A 20,178-nucleotide genomic window follows, 5' to 3' on the forward strand; every position below is an offset into this window, starting at 1 on the left:
AAAATTTCTAAAAAGCAATACTTTAACTTGTACTTTGGCATGAGGTCTCGTGTCCCCTTGATAGCTAAGACTATATCAGGCTTTGGAATATTTCTGAACTCTTGTCTTGTATTAAGCTACATTGTGTTATTTTTATAATACCAACTATTTATCAGGTCCTGCAGAGATAACCATGAAGCTTGGGTCACTCTTGCAATGAACTTTTGCTCTAAATGGACACTATAATGGGATGATGAAGTGGATGTAGAACAACATGATTTTTTTTTTAATTAAATCTTCTTTGTCAGACATGGTTTTTAGCAAAGTTGTGTTATATGTGTAAGGTGCTTCCTTGGTAAACAGTTGCTTTTCATTGAAAGAAGAATGGCTGTTCTCGTTTCATCATGATGAGAACCCATCTGCAGACCCTCTTCCCAGCTATCAGATACTTCCTATGTAAATTATGAATAGGATGAAGAAAGCTTTTGCCTTAAAATTGCAGCTATCTGTCTCAGACTGAGTTTTCTTCTAAGGGAGTTCAGAATTACATGATCAGAAAGCAAAAAATATTTTTGTCTTGCAGGATGGAGCACAATTCAGATAATGAGAAATTTTTCAGACCATCCTATATTACTAGCATTGAGCCACCAGAAAGAACAGGACCTGTAAGTGTGGAAGATCTTAAAATGGATCTCTCTGCTGAATTTTCTATGCTTTCTTCCAGCTCAGACACAAGCCAGGTAAGAAAGCTTTAATGTTTGCGTTTTTTGATATATACTTTTTAAAAAATAAGATCAATCCTTTCCTTGATAAGAATAATCAGAATTTTATGGAGAAGATGAAAAGCATCTTTAGTATGTTTTTTTAATTTGGAGGAGATACGTAGGATTAGTGTACACTGCACTGATGCCTTATTGGGTACACCAGCCTTCTGTGAATGAGGCTAATCATCATTTCAGAGCAGCTTAATTGTAGAACGAATGGTTTTGTTGGTTTCATGCTTGATATCTAGTTAGCCTGAATGTAGTGCGTCTCTAAGTGTTGCAAGATTATTAACTCCAAGTTATCACAGCAGCCTTCTGCAAGGGCCTAAGCACTTGCAGAAACTGATGTAGTGAATTGCTTTTGCTATCTACGTCATCAAATAAGGCTGTTCAAAATAGGCTGATGAAAATAAAGCTGCCTTAATATGCTAGTCATCAAACAAAGAATCTAGTCAATTTCTAACATTATTTTTTTTTTTCTTTTTAATTTAAGACAAGTGGTTTGGAGTCGAAGGGACACATTCAAGTTTGCCTGCGTGTTAGGCCATTTACATCATTGGAAAGAGAAAATGAATTTCAGGTGTGACATATATTTAGTTTAAAAATACTTTAAAAGTATGGGTTTTTTTCCTGCAAGCTGAGCTCTTTTTACTCTTTTCATGACACATTGCTTGTGCTTCCTTTTAATAGGACTGTGTTTCACTTGAAGACTCAACAAGCATTGTATTGAAGGCTCCCAAAAACTCTTTGAGTCGACTAAGTGAAAAAACTGCTGGACAGATGATACAGAAGTTCACTTTTTCACAGGTAAATTCATTGTTTTTAAAGTTCTTACTTATTCCTGTAAGAAGTTGTTTAACTTATTTAATAACAAGCAAACTAGATTTAAAAAATGTCAATAGTCTTTAAGTTGATAAACATAATAGAGTTTAAAAGATTCTTTAGAAGTCTCTAATGATTGCTTAAACAAAATAATGATGTTTCTTGGCAATGCTCAGGTGTTTGGACCTGAAACAACTCAAGAAGAAATCTTTGAAGGTACCGTGAAGCAACCAGTGCAAGAGTTCTTAGACGGATATAATCGTCTTATTTTTACATATGGCGTTACAAATGCTGGGAAAACCTATACGTTCCAAGGTAAAAGTAGAAGCGTTCTCCTTGGATGAACCTCCTTTTTTTTTTTTTTAAAGCAAGGATTACTTATAACAAATATTATAATTTTTTCCTTTATTTAAACTACAGGCCCTATACATTTGCACTTAATAAATAGCCTTTGAAAATCATCCTCCATAATAAGTACCATTGAACTGCCAACAGAGGCACTGCCAGAGTTTACATAAACATAGTGATGTTGCTTTGTAAGGCTGTAATACTTTCAGGCAGGTGTACCACATTTTTTTCCCCCAAGTATCTAGAATATTGGGGAGGAGAGAGAGTTAGGAAAATGCTTCCAAATATCACGATGTGAAAGGTGTGTAGTCACTTGACACCAGACAAACATTTTTGTTATTTATTATTATAAGCATCATATGCATCTTATATGCATTCTCTTGAAATAAGGAATAGTATTTGGTCAGTTTCAATTATTACAGGTGGAGAATAAATGTTTTGAAACATGTTTGATTGCTTCCAAGTATTTTCGTTCTGTCCCAGGTTATGGACCTTGCCAACAGTAAGCTTTATTTCCTGATGCACTCTTTCTGTACTGTTAAAGCTTCTGATCAGAAGATGTTCTTTAACTATTTTTCAAAACATTTTAACAAATGAGCTGACTCTTGTGGAAAAATTCTCCTCAAATTAATTGGCAGTTCTAGATGTTATGCTACTTACTTTATACACAGTAGTAGAAGGTCAATGAGTTTTGTGCTATATGAAATCAATCTTCGTTGAAGTGACATTGTCTTTTGGGGGACCTTCTGTTAGGTGGATTATAACTGAAGACTACTTATGGTATTTTCAGTTTTCATTAATCTGGGGCAATAAAGGGTTGCTCTTTCCTGTCATAATAAATAATAGCTAAATAACAAAACATCAAATTCCTAAAGTGTACAATCCCCCATATTTGACTAGTTTGGGGTATACTGCATGGTGTGGTTTTTCAAGAATTTTTGATCCACATCTCTTCAGACCGGAGACTTTTTCATGCTACTATATTTTTAGGACAACTGTCAACTTGCAAGAAGAACTGGCAGGGCAGAATGTTGCCTACTAGGTTACTAGATGCCATGATTTTCTGGTCTTTGATTGTTCCAGTGTTGTCAATATAGGGTTTCTACTTCGCCATTGACTGAATAGACTCCCAAAGGACCTAAGTGAAGGATGAAGCCGTTTTTAGGACTATTCTTTGTTTGTTACTGACTGTTACTTTGTTCATGTTAAATTGAATTACAACTGCTATTCCAATAAACAAAAACAAAAGTTTGACATGAAATGAGAAGAAAAATATAGTGGAATAATACTTAATATGTTTTGGTTACTAGTGTAGTGTTTGAGTGCCAGCCAGACTTTTACATGGAATTTGTCAGGCAACACAGCTAGTGCTGTAAAACTGGTAAAAGCCCATCTGTCTTAGGAATAGGAAAATTATCAGAGGCTGGAGATGATGTGGTCAGTCTGAGACAGGACAGTAGCTTCTCTTCCGCTCCCTCCTCTCTCCCCTTCTCTGTGGTTTACAAATCAAGGTAAAGTGAACCCTTTTTAAACTTGTATCTGGATTTAGAAAGGTCAAGCATACACTGAGGATTTTATTGACTCCATTTTGCCTTTTAGGTACAGAAGTAGTATATTCTCAGAAAAGTATCTGGGACAGGGAAAGGGGTGAATCTTCACAAGGCTTCTAGAACTTTTTTGTAGGCTCTGGGGAATTAGTACAGAATAGCAGCTGAGAGATCAGTCATCAGTTGTATTTTGAGATTACTTCCTTTAGAGAGAGTGAGGGCAGGCTGTGAGATGCAACTGAAAAACTGCAAGTCTGTTAAATGTCTCTTGGTTGTGTGTGGTTTGTTTGGCTTTTTTTCTTTAAGTCTAAGTTTATGCATAATACCCCCAGTAGTTTTTGTTTTATGTTATGATCCTTGCTGTCTAAGAGGTAGAGTACGAGCTGTTGCTGAAAGCCAGATAACTTTCAAAACATTTTAATGATGTTTCTGCTACCTTGAGGACACAAAAACCCCCACTGCTTCATGCTGTAAGTGGCCTCCAAATTACTCATGCGTGCCTTGAGATTAGAATGGCTTATCTTTGTTTTCATTTATCTGTATATCTTGTTCATGGTAATAATTAGGATCTTTCTTTTGTACATTGCTTTCAGGGACAGAAGACGATGTTGGTATTCTGCCAAGGACTCTGGATATGTTGTTTAGAAGTGTTCAAGGAAAGCTCTACACTGCCATGGATCTCAAACCACACCGATGCAGAGATTATATAAAGCTGACTAAAGACCAAGTGAGGGAAGAAACTTCTATTAAAAATTCACTACTTCGCCTAACAAAAGAGGTAGAGGAATGCTTCTTTCTATACTGATGAGTACACACAGCTCAGCATTACCCTGTCAGTTTTTTAATGGGGAAAGACTATCTGTATTTAAGCATGAACGTGTATGTTTGCTGTTGGCCAGCTAGTCAGGTTAGCAGTGAAATGAGTTATAGAGCTGATGAACCCTGTTCTGAGGATTTCTGTCTTGTGACTTGATAGGATGTACACATTGGTTTGGTTTTTTTCTGTAGATTGGGTTCTTGGTAATTTATCCTCTGAGGTTACCAGTGCTTAGTAAGAACTGAATACAGTTCTTCATCCATGAGGGGGATGCTAGTAGGTCTGTTCCTCTAAACAATCTATTGTTGTTCAGGATACTTCAAATTTATTAACAATTCTAAAGATTTGAATTGAAAAGGATTTCTTCTGCACTTTATTCTTAAACGTATCACTATTTCTGAGTCCAGAAATGCACTTCACTTTTATGAGTTGCCTGAAATTGCAAAGCTGTTTATCCCAATTAGTTATGGGGTTTTGTATTTTGTATAAGCATACCTTTTTCTTGGTGTCTTTAGTTCTGAAATTAATGGAATAATATAAAAAAAAAACCCAAACTCTAAGCATATGCTAGGAATTGGGGCTAGAAACTATTATTTTGCTTGTTTTAATGGAAAAAAATTAAGCATCTCTCTAGTGTTATGCTAGGGAGTGTTCTGGATGTTGTGAAATGGAAAATATGTCTGTCTTTGATTTTTGTCTGAGAGTTAGTTAACTGGACTTCTGCAGTATGGGAGGCAGGTGGCAACAAATTTCTTCAGACTTCACTTCAAAAGCACAGGCATATGTTCAATCCAGCTCTATCTAGCAGTCTTCAAGACCTTTGGAAAAACCCCTCTATGTTTGAATACATGTGTATGCCCCCTCTAGATTCTAAAACTGTGGTTATAAGAACAATACTTCAGCTTATAAATTCGGTGGCGAAGTTTGTGTCTCCTTCAACAGGAATAGGTTTGGGTGGGTGTTTTAGATGTGTAAAGCTTAAAGTTTTGATTATGAAAACAGTTAACTATTTCAAGAATCATTTTATGGAATCCCAGCTTTAGATGAATGTTCTTGACAAAAGATTAAAGATAAAGCAACTGAAACCACTCCTTTTTTTAAAATCCATGGTTTTTCTCTTTAGCTCTTGTTTTGGTAGGTGAATTACATTTCTTTGCAGTTCTGTGTCAAAAACAACCAAGCAAAACTAACACTGGAAGTGTGTTTGAACCTCATAAACAAATCCCTACATCTAGAACTTATGTTTAAAGAGCTCAGCAGAAGAAAATTTTCTTTCTATTTCTAAAATCTAGACTTCATTTCAACTGAAAATTTTCTACAGCCTGTATCTTGAAGCAATAAGTTGCTCACTTAAATTCAGTAAATGAGTGTTCCGCACTTACGTCTGTTTCTGTGGATAAGCTGTAAGATATGTGATACTGAATTGGCAAAATATCAATTAAAAAAATCAAGACTGTCTAGATTCATCAGGTTAAGAGTAATGCTTAAACTGCAACTGGACTCCTGTTATATCACCCAGTTTCTCTGTGGGCTCCCAGCCCTCTGTTTTTCTGTGGCTAGTTTTCTTCTGGTTCAGCAAGCTGCAGTGATATACACTGTGATAGGGCCTGATGTAAGGGAAGTGTCAGGAACAAGTATGGAGCTAAGAACAATCTTTCGATAGGAGCGTACAGGTGCATTCAACTAGGCGTGATGTGTAGCTGGCATCTTTGTGTTGGCATACTGCAGCTATTCTGTATTCCTGTCTGGTAGGACAATAGAACTGTTTAAGTAACTGGTGTATACTGTCAACCTTACAACTTAGTCTTTTCTCTTTTGTAGGTGGACCATCAAAATAGTGCTGACAGCAAAGCACCGTTTGATTCTAAGGGTATGTTTTACATTAAGCAATAGCAATTAAAGCTAGGGCAAAAGTGTTCTTAAGGTCAATAACTGACTTCTGGCCTATATAAATAACAACATGACAAGCTGACATTTTTATGTTCCTGTGAATTGGATAGTGAGCAAGTTATCTGGGCACAAAACAAGGATAAAATAGCTAGAGGAATACCTGAACAGGTATTCCATGAAATGAAACTATAGCAAGGAATAGTACCACTTCTGCTATGGGCCCTAGTGGTATCCTGACAGGCTTTTTGACAGCCTGTATGTAATTACATAAGCCTCTTTCTAGCATTTAAAGACTACCTAAATACTAAGTTTGCTTTAGAAAGTCAAAAAGAGGTGTGCTTGTCAGTTTAGTATTCTGTCTTCTAAAGATAGTAAAGAGACTTGAATAATTCTAATCAAGCTGTATGGGTTGGATGGAATTTGCAAGCGGAAAAAGATGTGTTTAAGTAGGTGTCACTTGCAAATATGTAGAGTAAGCGTGCGACTTCCAGATATTTAAAGAGGAGGAAAGTTGCAAAGGAGTTTTGTCTGGGGCAAGTGTGTGTATGTGGGGTTTTGGTTTCTTTTTTTAGCAGGCTGCAGTAATATCAATTTTCACTTATTATTAATTTTTAAATGAAATTCACTTTACCAGGCCTATATTGACTTGTAATATTTTGTACTTGGCAGATTTGGGAGAACTGTTAGACTTGGAAGAATCTAGCACAACTGCAAAAAATTACATGATGTTTTCTGTCTGGGTTTCATTTTTCGAGATTTACAATGAATGTTTTTATGATCTACTGATTCCTATGTCAAATGACAAGAAAAGAAAACCACTACGCCTTGCTCAAGATATCAAGGGATGTTCTTATGTAAAAGGTGATTAAAATATATTGCGAATTGCCAATCATGTAACTTGAAGTCATTCTTCTTGTAATAATGTTTCTTTCTGGATTGGAAAACTGTTCACTGCATTCATCGTGGCACCAGAAATGACTACCTTGAGTAGCCAACCAATAATCTACTTGCATAGAAGTATCTGCACCTTTAATAGCATTTTCTCTTTGTGACTCTTAAAAGCCTGCATGCAGTTCACTGCCTTGATATTTCTTGGAAATGGGAAAAATATTGAAAACAATTGACAAATTTGTTAGTGGTTTGGGTCTCTTCCATTTTCTTAAAGACTCCAAAATTTCTTAACTATGGTTATAACTGGCTCAGCAGTTCTTTTTTTCTGTAGAGAAATGGACTTCAGAGAATGTGAGGAAGTTCAGTCTGACTACTTTACATTTTACAGTACTCTAGTTTAATCAAACCTCTGATGTAACTTGGGTTGGGTTGAGAGGGGACAGGGAGTTAACAGAACTCATAGTAAGAGTTTGGTGTTTGTTTCTGGCCATAGAAAAAATAGAGTTTGAAATCTGTTTGATTTCTACAGGTTTTTTGGGCAACCAGGACACCAATTCTAGATTAAAGGCTTTTTTGTGGGTGTTTTGCCTGCTGCCTTTTGTCTTATGCCCAACTATATGTTCAAAAAGCTGAACTGGACAATAAACCCAACTCCTTCGTTTCATCAAAGACTAGAAAAATGTGTGAAGTAGCAAGTAGTCTGCTTTGAACTATATTTCAGTATAATTTTTTTGTTTTTTTTTAAAGCTTGGAAAGGTAAGACTGTTCTTGATACTGAGGAAAACCAGTTAATGATTTTTTTTTTTAGTCGCATCTGGTATTTTTGCTAGTATAATTTTAGTGACCTCTGGTTTAACATAGGCCATAATGTTCATATTTTGTAAATTCTACTAGTAGGTTTATAGGTATTTACTCTATCAAATACCAAGACAATGTGTAGTTTTCATCAGTGCAGACAATTCTTCAATGATCTTTTTCTTGTTGATGGCCCGAAAGATGTTAAGATGATGGGGTTACCCCCCTCATCATCATAGGCTAAAACAGAGAATGGGTAGAATTCTGACTTGATGAATATGAACATACGGTTTTCATACTCATATTAGACCCTACCTTTTGACTTTTCAGTGTTTGTGCTGAGGTTGCTCACTTAGTTTGAATGGAACATATTTTAGTGTGCTATTAGGATGAAATGATGCAATATACTTGTCCTTCCTTTCTCGTGGAAGGAGGAATCTTCATCTTACTTGTGATCACATAATTTGTTTGAAGCAGGCTTAGTAAAATCTTTGTCTCAAACATATTACAAAATTATTATGTTTGTCCTTAAAGGTCTTCAGTGGGTTCAGATTTCTGATTCTAAAGAAGCTTTTAGACTTCTAAAACTGGGGTTGAAACACCAGAGTACTGCAAGCACGAAACTGAATACTTGCTCCAGCAGAAGGTGAGAAACATTTTGAATAACAGTGGGCATAGGATGGCGTGTGGGAGGAAGAGATAGTAAAGTATGGCTTCTGGCTTTTAGGAGTGGGGGGAGGCTAACAAGGTCTAGATATCTAGGTTTCTGGTTTGGCATCCTGTGGGAGTATGTGACCCAATGCTTTATGCCAAAAGGATTTATTTCTTCAATAAGGTGAATGCATACAAAAGCTAACAGTATCTTATTGAATACTAGCTTTCATTGCAAAAGCACTTAGCTTTATTCCACCGGAATGTCTGAGGAAAAAGTAAAATAAGTGCTACGTAAATATTTCCTTAAGTTTGTATCTGATAGAGTATATACCTAGATATGTTGACAGGTTCAACAATGCTTTGAACAGATGTTTTGGAGGCTAAGAATATTTTGAAGGGTATTAGTCTGCTTTATCAATTCTCCACTGATTTAAACTTCTCCTTTTAGTCACAGCATATTCACAATTAAGATACTAAAGATTGAAGATTCAGGAACACCACGAGTGACCAGAGTCAATGAGTAAGTTCAGAGCAGAGTCATTCTTTTTTTGTGATGAAGTTGTCAATTATCTTCCATGTTGGTGTACGGGTACTGCACTATATGCCCAGTGCTGCCTGGTAGAGCCCCATGCATCTGTGGTGGTTTCCCCACTTCTGTCACTACTGCAGTACCTGGCCCTCTACCTTAAACCATCAGGTTACAGTGCTGTTCTATATCTTGTCCCCTCTATTCAGAATAAGGTTCTGATAGCTGGCTATACTCCTGAACTCATGTAAGTCCTTAGAAGGAAGAGGACAGGGGATAAAAATAGGAAGCATCCTGGGAAAGGGTTTGACAGGAAGTAGTGTGAAATTTGATTGGGTAAGCAACATTGAAAAGAATGGAAATCTTCATGCGGATGAGGATCAAGAAATTCTTCCTCTAAGAAAAGTGATCACCTTGAACGTGCATGAATTATTATAAGGAAAATAAAGTGAATTTTCCTTATCTGCTTTTAGATTGTCAATGTGTGATCTTGCTGGTTCAGAAAGATGTACGAAGACCCAGAACGAAGGTGATAGATTGAAAGAGAGTGGAAATATAAACACCTCTCTTCTGACTCTAGGCAAATGTATTAATGCACTCAAGAACTGTCAACAATCAAAGTAAGTCCTTTTATGAATTGTAAACTGATTGTGTTGGGGTTTTTTAGGTATTCCTACAATATTGAAAAGCTATTGTTTAAAATATACAATGCTAACACTAAGTTTTTGGTGGAAAAGAGGTATAGGTTTGTAAAGTCTATACTATAAAGTCTTGTTGATCTACCGAAATTATCTTAAACATGCCTTGTTTTGCCCTTCAAATCTTTCAAGTCTTTACATCCTTTAAACACACTATCGTAGATTTTAGCTACTTTATTTTGAGCTTGGTTTATCAAAGAAACTCTGGAATAAGTTTAAAACCTCCTTTTCACTACTGTCATAGTAAGCATAAAGTTTTCAGCCTTTTTACCCCTTTGTGAATGGGTTCCACTTTCTACGTACTTCTGGTGTAACATTTTTCATTAGCAGGGTATTGCTATGTTATAACTGTGCACTTTTTGACAAAACTTGTCTGGTTTTTTACTAACACTTGATGTAACTTTCACCTCCTCCTTCTGATCTAGCTAACCATATGCAGATAACAGAAAGCCTTCCCACTATTTATGCCCTAGTTTGGGATTCTAAATAAGAGTAAAATAATACAAAAAGTTAGCTGTCTAAAGCAGTGCAATATGCAGTGACAGCTGGAGGCAACTAAACAAGAACTGCTTTCTCCACAGGTTCTTATTTGAAGATCTATCTCTGTCTCAGAAGTTAAATGAAGTCTGTCTGCTGATTCATATAATCGGCAAACTGAGAATTCATTTAACTTCTGGGACAGAAATAGCCTGGGTGTTGCTATATTCACTTACCCTGTAATACTGTCCCTGACAGCCTATTCAAAGTCTATTATACCTTAAGATGAAAAAACTTTTGCTAGCTTGTGTTCCTGATTAACTATACGTTTTGTGGCTTTATGGTCTGTTTTTTCTTATTTTCCTGTTCTTTCCAGATAGGAAGGATGCATTAAAATTAGCAGCTGCTTAGAGACTGTTAATTTGTTCAGAATGTCTTTGTATGATCTTAACAACTGGGAATTTTAGCAATATAGAAGAAATGTTCTGAAGCACGATGTCTTAAGGTGTTAATAGATGCCCTTTGCAAGTTGAATAAGAAGCAGTAACTTTCTTAAAATGATTCTTTTTTACTGGTCCTGCAGCAAAGCTGCTTATGAGCAGTATATGTATTCTGGCAGGAGTGTCAATATCTTGCTGAATTCTGTAGCACTATTCATATAACTGAATAGCTGTCATACGTCCAAAATGCAGGCAACCTGTTAAGTGTCGAGTGTGCGCTTCAGTCATGTAGGGGTAAATCATATGTCGCAAATATTTGGGGCAGATGATGCGACAATAGTTTGTGTACACAAGGCCTTTATTAAGATACAACCGCAGCAGACTGCTGCAGCCCCTACACACTACAAATTCTAAGTGCTAACTGCGCAGCTTCTTCCTTATCACATCTATTTATAGTTTCTAAGTTATCTTACGTACTATGGCTGGATTGGTTTCAAGTTCACTGTCCTCCCCAGAGATGAGCTGGCTTTCCAATCACCCATTGACACAACCTCTCTGTCTCCTCCTAAATAACTCACCTCCTGCTGTTGACTGACAGCAGGCTTACAGGGCTGCTTCCCGGACTGGCCCGCGGGTCACGCCCACACAGTCGTGTTTTAGAAATTATCTTAATTTCCTATAAACATCAAAAACTATATCACCAGCTGTTAAATTCAAGGGCACAACTTCTGACTTAGCGAATGCCAGACTGCTGGGAGATTGGGAAAAGAGTTCTGAGAAGTATCTCCATGTGTCTGGTGCATACTCCATTTCTTGCCTAGGCACTCGCTGTTGTCCATTCCTAGAGGCAGGATACTGAGTGAGAGAAACCTCTGATAGTGTTGGATACTGCATGCCTAGACCTACATATGTCCCTTTCACAAATATGGGAAGGAAAAAAGAGGTGGGCCGTAATCTGCTGTGGCGTGAGGCTGCGTGACCTACCCTAGGCTAAATGTTGAATACACTTTTGGTTGTATTGCTATAGCCTGTCTGAGATAATCACTAAAGTAGCAGTCACAACAGCCATGCAATCTCTTCACAAAAAGCTGTATCTAGTTCAAAACAATTTTAATTCATTTCAAGACTAATGTTTTTATAAATGTTTAAGCCTTCAGGCTGCCTATACTTGACTGGAAATTATTAAATTTCTGGTCATGTGTTCTTTTGTCTTTAAAGGATGCAGCAGCACATACCCTTTCGGGAAAGTAAGTTAACTCATTTCCTTCAAGGATTCTTCACTGGACGGGGGAAGATAAACATGATAGTAAACATAAGCCAGTGTGCTTCGGCATATGATGAAACACTCAGTGTGCTAAAGTTCTCGGCTATTGCACAAAAAGTAAGTGTGGTGTTTATTTTGTTGATCAGTGCTTATGATTTGCATTTAAAGAACACGACCTCTCACTTCTAAGAATGTGGATTTAGTTATTGGATTTGTCTGTCTCATGTTACAATCATATTTCCTCCTAAAGGCTTCATTTTCTTAAACTTTTTAAAAGGCTTTGTTGGAACTCTTTTTTTTTTTTTTTTCTCCTTTGGATTGTAGGGGTGGGAGCATCTCCTACTGAAAATCCATAATTCCTGTAAAATGTCTAGTCTAACAAGACACTTGCTGTATTTGGAAAAAAATTCCTTGAGGTCTAGGCAAATTTTTCTGCTGTACATATAATATGCTCTCACCTAGAAGCATTTTTAGCTGCTCCGCAGACTACTATTATCTTAATTTGGAATATTGCTCACTGGAAGTATTGATAAAATAGATTGAGCACCAAAGAGTTTGTAAGATTGAAGCCTCTACGGACAAAAAAAAGAAAAACCAACAGTGGGAAGGTGTAGGTTAAGCAGAATGAGTAGAAATAAGTGCAGTGATATAACCCGGGCAAAGTTGGAAGATGAAGGAAGGTATCAGGGATCAGTGGTGCAGCCTTAATGGAAGCTGTGGAAGACTTCTGTTGACAGTTAGATATGTTTAAAGGACAATAGATCCAGGCCTCTGGTATGTAAACTCATCAAAGCAGATGAAGCTACAACTCTGAAAGGACAATATGCTATTAGAGAAATAGTTTATAGGATGATATTTGTAAGATGCAAGTAGAAACTCAAAGTATAGGAAATACAGAAATCTGTTGCTTCATCAGGTGGCAATCCTCTTGTAGGTTGCTGAGCTAGTGAAACTTGGTGTTCCTGGGATCAAAACAAGGGTTAGACTATGAAATGAGACCTTTGTTTTCTAGTTCAAAACCGGTCTAAGTAGCGACTCTGAACAGATTGGCTGGGGGAGTACTATGCTCAGGAGACCTGTAGGAAAGTGCAACACGTATCTCTTGGAAGTGCCAGCAGAGGTTTAAAAAAAATGCTGATGACTTTGTTCTTTATTTTCTGGGTAGGTTTTAGTTATGGACACAACTATTCTTCCTCAAGATCAGTCATTTGGCCAGAAATCGTCTAAAGAATCGTCACTACTTAATTACAGTAAAATGCCCCTCCCAAGAAGAGCTACTATCCTCTGGGACAAGAGCTTAGAAGATGTAATTGAAGATAAAGATGGTGAGATGGAGGAACAACATAGTATGTCAAAGGAAGCAGCAGAGGAGAAATATGAAGAAAAAGTTCTTATTGGAAAGGAAGAATATATGGTATGTAATTATTGTAGCATGGAGTCTTGAAGCAAGGTATTCTTCTCCTGGTTTGTTTTTCTTATATTCTGATCACCCTTATTCTATCTAAATCCATAATTGGAAACTAAAAGTGGGATTACTCATGACTTAGTCCTTATTGTGGCAAACTGTATGAAGTGTTTCTAAACACAATAAGAATTGCAGATTTAGCTTTCTCCCCTTTTGGTAATCTACAGTCAATGCACAGCAAGTATTACCTATTCTTCAGCGGTGCAGAAGAGTGTTGCTCTATATTCTATGCACACAAACTCTGAAAACTGTTCTTTAAGGAACAACAATCTTAGTCACTTCTAGGGAAGGCAAAGAGGAGAGAACAGAGGACTAGAGACTGTTTTGTGGGGGTTTCATTAATATTGCCCCAAGAATAAGCATCTGGAAAACAAGAACAGACTCCTGTGAAGCTTAAGCCTGCTTTTAGGACAACTTCAAGAATTCTTGCAATGCACTTAGTGTTTTGGTTTTGTTTTTTTTTTTTTTTTTTTTTTTTTTTTTTTTTTTTTTTTTTTTTAATACCTGTTTTCTGCAAACTTAAATTGCTGTGCTAGTACCAGATACTTCAATCTACTCAAGAACTCTTCTGTTTATTAACAAGCTAATAGAAGAACTGTAAGAACTTTTGCTAGCTGGAAGAGTAAAGAGTTGTTGTAGCGTTTGAGGAATTGAAAAAAATCTCATTTCTGGGAAACTTTCTTTATTAAAAATGTAATGGTAATTGTAGGCACTGCTGAGACTCATAGAAAATTTGAAGGACAAACTTATTAATGAAAAGAAGAACAAGTTATTGCTGGAACTAAAAATTCGTGAAGAAGTAACACAAGAATTTACACGATATTTTGCTGAGCAGCAAACGGATTTCAAGTAAGTTAGCTTCAAGTGGTCTTAAAGTTACTGCTTAAAAAAATGAAAGCAAATTCACTTTTTCATTAAACCTGTAATGGCCATAGAGACCATGCTCTTCTGCTAGACTTACAGCTTCTGTTAATAGATCAGTTTCTGTTTGGACTATGAGTTCAGAAAAAATACTGTGTAGGAAAGCCTTTGATTTTACTTTTTTTATTCAGGGTGTGTGGAATCTGTAAGTAGTGTTTGCTCCTGTAGAACTGTCCTTAGAGCTTTTTTGATAGGTTGCCTGTACAAAGTGGCATTTGCAGATTCTTTGGTTACTGCAGTCTTAGTGGTACTCCAAACAGGTATTCTAGCTCAAGAAGCTTAGAAAAAATGCTGGTAATTAAGTGTTATCCATAATCTGTGTATATATTTGTCTCCCTCTCATACTTCAGAGGGCTCTACCAAAATACAAACCTTTGTTTGTAGGCAGCTGTACTAACAACTTCTTAACAGCTCATACTGGCTAGCTTTCTGCTGACTTATTTTTCCTACTATAGAGAGTACCTTTTTCTTGAACAAGAACGGCTTGAAGAAAATTCTGATAAACGCTTGGAAATCTTCAAGGAACTTGTAAATGATTATCCTAAACACAAAGATGAAGAAAATAAAATAATGGATCAGCCTTGCAGTGAACAAGCCGGACCTTCGGTATTTTTATTTCCTTCCCCACCTGCCTCCATAACATTCCTTTTATTATCTGCCTGTTACGGTGATGGTATGTGTGAGGGGTTAGAAGGATGGTTTCGAGGAATTGCATGCTGTGTAACTGTTCTCAGTAAGATATATTTATCACATTTAATAGGAGCATTTGCCGAGACTTGGGTATACATTTAGGAATTTTGGGGTTTTTCTGCATTTCTGCAAAACAAAGTGAAAATTACTGTATACAGAGAAATTGGGAGGAAAGCTGCAATTACAGTATAAACTCTATTGCATTAAGTGCCTATTTAACATTTTTTGAAGCTGACTTCTTAGGCCCCATATATGGATGATAGTGAGGTGGTCCCAGAGACTTTTTTCCTCTTTGTGCTATTGTAGCTATAACTGAAGCAATGACAATTGACTACACACTTAAGCTATAACTAAACTCTGCACTTGAGGCCAGCTCTTGTGAATTTGGTACCCTTTGTTTTTAAAAAACAAAGATAAAAGATATAAAGTCAATGTTTTATGTTCAACTGAATTTGATAAGTTAAAACAAACTTATTATCATTTATCAGTAAAAGTTTGAGATGAAATTTCAGATGTATTCCCTCTAAAACTATTTACTTGCTATGTTCATTCTATGGTCTCATTGGTTGAAAAACTTACTAGCTTTAATAGTTTGGAGGGTATAGTTTTGTGATATAAAAGGGAATGTGATAGTGGGTCATTAAATGCTATAAAAATATAGTAGCTATTACTGGATGCTGGAGACTAGTGTGTGGAGGTAGACATAAATGGCAATCAAATTACACATGAACCCACAAAATGGCTTTGAAATCAGAACGAACGGTACTTTTATGTTTGAATTCATAATGGTCTTCTAAATTTTCTATAGAACTCATGGCTATTGTGTAATTATTTGCTATTTCTAAATGGATATAAATTATCTTTCAGGATGAAAAATACCGTGTAGAGCCAGGCACCTTCATTGATTTTGAAAGCATTATTGATTCTCTGCAGAGTGATGTCATTGATATCAAAAAGCAGGCAGAAGCGGCACACAGATTCATTGTGTCCTTAGGGGACCCACAGGACGCAATAGGTTGGCTTGAAACACAACTAGGAAAATTTACCACTGAACTAGCGAAGACCAAAAAAGAGCTGACAAAGAAAACCAATGACCTAATCAGAACTGAAGAAGAGCTGGCACAGAAAACCAAAGGTGAGCTGGGTGGTAAGTGTGATATGAAAGGCAGAAAAAAGAATTTGCTGACTACTATAAAATAGAAATAATAATCCAGGTGAGCAGGATTTTGGAACCAAAACATACGTACAGAGGTGGTGACCAATTGTTTTGTGTTTGTTCAAATTGAACAATTCCACAGGCCTTATTTCATTAAGACAGAATTTTAAACTGCCAGTTGTAGACTCTGAATAGTGGGGTAAAATGTCAACGTTGTTGATTCTTAATTTCATTATTTTAATGTAATCCCTGCACTTCTTTACACCTTGCTGATGCAGTGTTTTCAGGTGTCCTGTGGAATCTTCATAGAGGAAAGTAGCAATACCTCGTAATACAATTTCAACAGAAGTCTCTTGATATGACCTGAATTCTTCAGGGTTGCAAGGCCCAATTTTCCTATTTCAGAAACCTAACCAACTTTTTTGAAATGCTTCCTGTAAGTAGAAGTCAACATGCAAATAAATCAATCTATTCAAAAGCTACTGAGATACCAGAAGATCTGGAGAAATGGATTACTGAGTAAACTGTGTAACGGCTGCCTTACTTGATGCATGCTTCTTTTCCTGTTACAGACTTTGAAATGCAGATGATTAAATTGGATGAGTCTGCTGAGCAGCTTAAAGAAGCAACTGAGGTAACTTTCTCAAGGAAAAACTTGTGCAAAATTATTTGCTTTAACACACAATTCCAGTATCTTAAAAAGCTATTATAGTATGCTTTGAGCTTTTTTCATATCAAGCTTAGCTTAACTGATCTTGCTTCTAAATGCATGGTATTATTGTTCAACAATGTAATACTGACTGAAGTGCTACTCTTTTTTTTTTTTTCTAAGAAAATGAATACACAGAATAAAAGGATTCAAGAACTAATATACATTGTGAAGGAAAAAGATGATGCTATTGAGAAACTGCAAGATTTGGTTTCTTCTAAAGAGGATATCATAAAAGACTATGTAAGTCTTGGACATGTCGATTTTCTTTATACAAAAAATTAAATCTATGCTTATAATGGACTTAACTATTTTGGAAAACTTAAATTTTAAAGTAATTGTCACTTGCTTGAAATGGGAAAAGGTGAAGTTGGCATTGAAACTGAAGTTATAGAAGAATGTGTGGGATGTGTGAAAAATGGGACTTTTGGAAGCAGTGATCTGGAGTTATTGGAGGACTGTAGACGAGACTATGAAGAGCCACTCAAGAAAAAAACTCAAACTGGGAGGAATTAGGCAGTTGAAATAAAGGGATTACATCACTATCTCTTAGCCTGGAGTCTGTTCTATAGATTTTCTTTTTTTAATTAAGTACTTAAGGATGAGTAATTGGTCCTTGGCAACCAGCATGGCTTGCTGCTCATAAAGAAACTCTATTCTTAAATATATAAAGTATGTTTGACAGATCTAACGAGGTTTTCAAATTGCATCCTATCTGTCATGATAAAAATGATCTGTGGCTTTGGTAAAGGTGGTTAAAACCTCCAACTCTACCAATTATGACAAAGTGACAGTCAGTTGTAGAGCTGACCATTTGCCCTTTAGAATTTCTTCAACTGTTTTGACACTGGAAACTGTTTTCAGATGGTAAACAAACTCCTCTTAGGTGCAAGTCTTCCATTTTGTAGTTTCCTAGTCTTGCTCTGCTTTCTATATTGTGGAAAGCATTGTGCTTATTAGTATCTGAAGGTGTACCCGCTTGTGATTAAAGTAACCGATCTGTAACTGACTGACTCCTCGATGTGTTATCCAGTTAGCTCTGTAAAAAAAAAAAAAAAAAAAAAAAAAAAAAATAAAAAAAAAATTACTAAGCCTTTTTAAAAAAAAAAAAAAAAAAAAAAAAAAAAAAAAAAAAAAAAAAAAAAAAAGTACATAAAAGATGACTAAGCCTTTTTAAGTGTTTGCTTTGTGAAGCTTCAAAGTGAATGATCTTATTTTAACACAGGAAAACACCATAACTGATATTAAAAGAAAACTGGCAGAAACAAACTCTGGCAAAGTGCCTGAAAGCAGCCAAGTCAAGGATCGTGAGGAAACTGAATTGCAAGTGGGAAAAAAACGTCGCTTCGAAAATAAGCCTGCTGTGGAAGAAGAGCCACCTACAAAGAAAGGTACAATTTCTGCCATCTCTCAACAGGGGGTCTTCCAAAAAAACTTGATTACTCTCCCAGAACAGAAGCAAAAAGCTGTAAAGCGTAAAGGTTATCTTATGAGGAGAAAACCTACTATGTTAAACTGTAAACGGAAGTAACTGTTATGTGAATATCATCTGTTTTGCAGAAGGTCCTATACTGTTCACTCCTAAAGGCTTAAAATAAAAGTTAGATTTTAGACTCTTTCCTTTCTACTGCTTTTTCTCATGTGTTAATGTACTTGCAGACTTAGCTGTAGTTCTTAAGCAATTTCTTAACAGTTATTTTTGTACTAAATTACTGTTGCTGGGCTTTTGGGAAAGTAGCATCTCCTGATCAAGCTTTTTAAAGTTGTCTAAGCAAACATCAAAGGTGTCAATGATTTACCAATTGTTCAGCCATACAGTATGTGCTGTGAAACTTGATGTTTCATTTTATTGTATGCATGCTGTGAACACAGCAGCTCTGGTCAAGGTGACAATGCTGGCAAAGGAGAAAAGCTTTCCACTTGAATGGAAGTAAAATTCTATAGGCATATTTTGTGCACCTCTCATGTTTGCACTTCCAATCTTTTTGCCTTCCTTGCTTTGTCTGTGAGCTTACTGGCTTTTTGAGAATGAGGTGAATAAACTAGCTGCAACTGAAGACCTTCAAGCATCCGGGTAAAACTTTTTCTAAGACACCACCATTTATGTTAATCATTTCATTAAAGTCTATTAATCAGAAAGACTGAGCTATATGGGACTGACTTGTGCAAAATGGTATTTTTAAGATTTGCCTGCCTCTAACCTGACTGCCAGGCACAGCTAGGCTGCTCAATTTGTCATTGGACTATAGAAAGCCTATCCAAAGGGAAATGAAAGGTCTTCCCTTTTGTGTCCCTTACTTTCTTGTCTTCCTTGCAGAACAGGTGCAAGTAAGATAATCTTCCAGGCATTGTTTGGGTGAGGATGGGATAGAAAAAGAAATAAGATTAAAAATGGGGAGCAGAAAAAAATATATGCCTGCATGAAGAGGTATAAAACATGTTAAAAGGAGACGTCAAATTCACTTGAACACAGAAAACTGAGGATACAGATGGTGAATAAAACTGAATGCTGGACTGTCACTTATCACATTTTGCACTGACAGAACAAGGGAATGATCAATCTAATAGAAGATCAGCTTGAGATTATGGAACAAAGCACTTCATGCAGTGTTTAGTGAACTTCTAATATTTGCTGCCCTAGAAAGCAGGGGAGGCAGATAATTTCGGGAGTGGTTAGACAAGGTAGCAGCTAACAGCTTGATACATAGGTACTAAAAGGGTTATGCGGAGATGGATTGTCTTGTTCCTCCAACATTTCCAGTTGTTCTATATCAGGAAAGGTCTGTTGGAGGTGGCTGAGCCTACCAACGGTAGCAGAAAGTGGTAAAATGTTAGGGTCGATCAACCTATGGTGTGATCCAGTAAGGCATTTCTGATGTTTGTACAACTGGTTTGAATGAGCATCATTTCAAGTCTCTCTTAAAAGCAACTTCAGTCTGGATCAAATGCATCTCTGACTTGTCTCTACCTTCTTTTTTTGAGCTGAATATTAGATCCTAGCATGTCCATTTGATAGTGCCACCTATATAAATGTTACAGGAAGGAGGCGGGAAATGAAGCTAACAGACTCCTTGATATTATAGATAGTAGTAGGTTTATTTCATCACTGAAGCTTGTTTAATCAAACCAAAAATTAGAAAAATTATAGCCCTTCTCAAACAAGAATTTCAAGTTATTGTCAGCACTGAAATTTTTCTGTTGGGAAGAGAAGGCCATTCAGTCATGTTAAATATGTTTCTTTTGTGGGTGTTGATTATAAGGCATTGGATTTAAAAACATGTTCTTAGACATGCCATAACAATGAAATCTTTATATATATTTATTT

At 36.3% G+C, this 20,178-nt stretch overlaps 1 protein-coding gene across 1 annotated transcript in view; it reads left to right on the forward strand.

The window, feature by feature from the left end:
* Positions 1–563: 563 nt before the first annotated feature.
* KIF20B (kinesin family member 20B) overlaps positions 564–20,178 on the forward strand; it is a 36,951-nt gene continuing 17,336 nt past the window's right edge. Inside the window, exons 1-18 of the mRNA XM_010134279.1 lie at positions 564–719; positions 1,237–1,323; positions 1,434–1,550; positions 1,742–1,880; positions 4,054–4,238; positions 6,099–6,147; positions 6,837–7,028; positions 8,388–8,499; positions 8,956–9,027; positions 9,507–9,653; positions 11,867–12,029; positions 13,078–13,326; positions 14,087–14,226; positions 14,754–14,904; positions 15,856–16,135; positions 16,717–16,778; positions 16,977–17,096; positions 18,079–18,244. Coding sequence (XP_010132581.1) covers positions 564–719; positions 1,237–1,323; positions 1,434–1,550; positions 1,742–1,880; positions 4,054–4,238; positions 6,099–6,147; positions 6,837–7,028; positions 8,388–8,499; positions 8,956–9,027; positions 9,507–9,653; positions 11,867–12,029; positions 13,078–13,326; positions 14,087–14,226; positions 14,754–14,904; positions 15,856–16,135; positions 16,717–16,778; positions 16,977–17,096; positions 18,079–18,244 — 2,587 coding nt within the window. The remainder of the gene's footprint in view (positions 720–1,236; positions 1,324–1,433; positions 1,551–1,741; positions 1,881–4,053; positions 4,239–6,098; positions 6,148–6,836; positions 7,029–8,387; positions 8,500–8,955; positions 9,028–9,506; positions 9,654–11,866; positions 12,030–13,077; positions 13,327–14,086; positions 14,227–14,753; positions 14,905–15,855; positions 16,136–16,716; positions 16,779–16,976; positions 17,097–18,078; positions 18,245–20,178) is intronic.

The sequence above is a fragment of the Buceros rhinoceros genome, unplaced genomic scaffold (assembly GCF_000710305.1).
Source record: "Buceros rhinoceros silvestris isolate BGI_N320 unplaced genomic scaffold, ASM71030v1 scaffold17204, whole genome shotgun sequence".
NCBI classification, from domain to species: Eukaryota; Metazoa; Chordata; class Aves; order Bucerotiformes; family Bucerotidae; genus Buceros; species Buceros rhinoceros.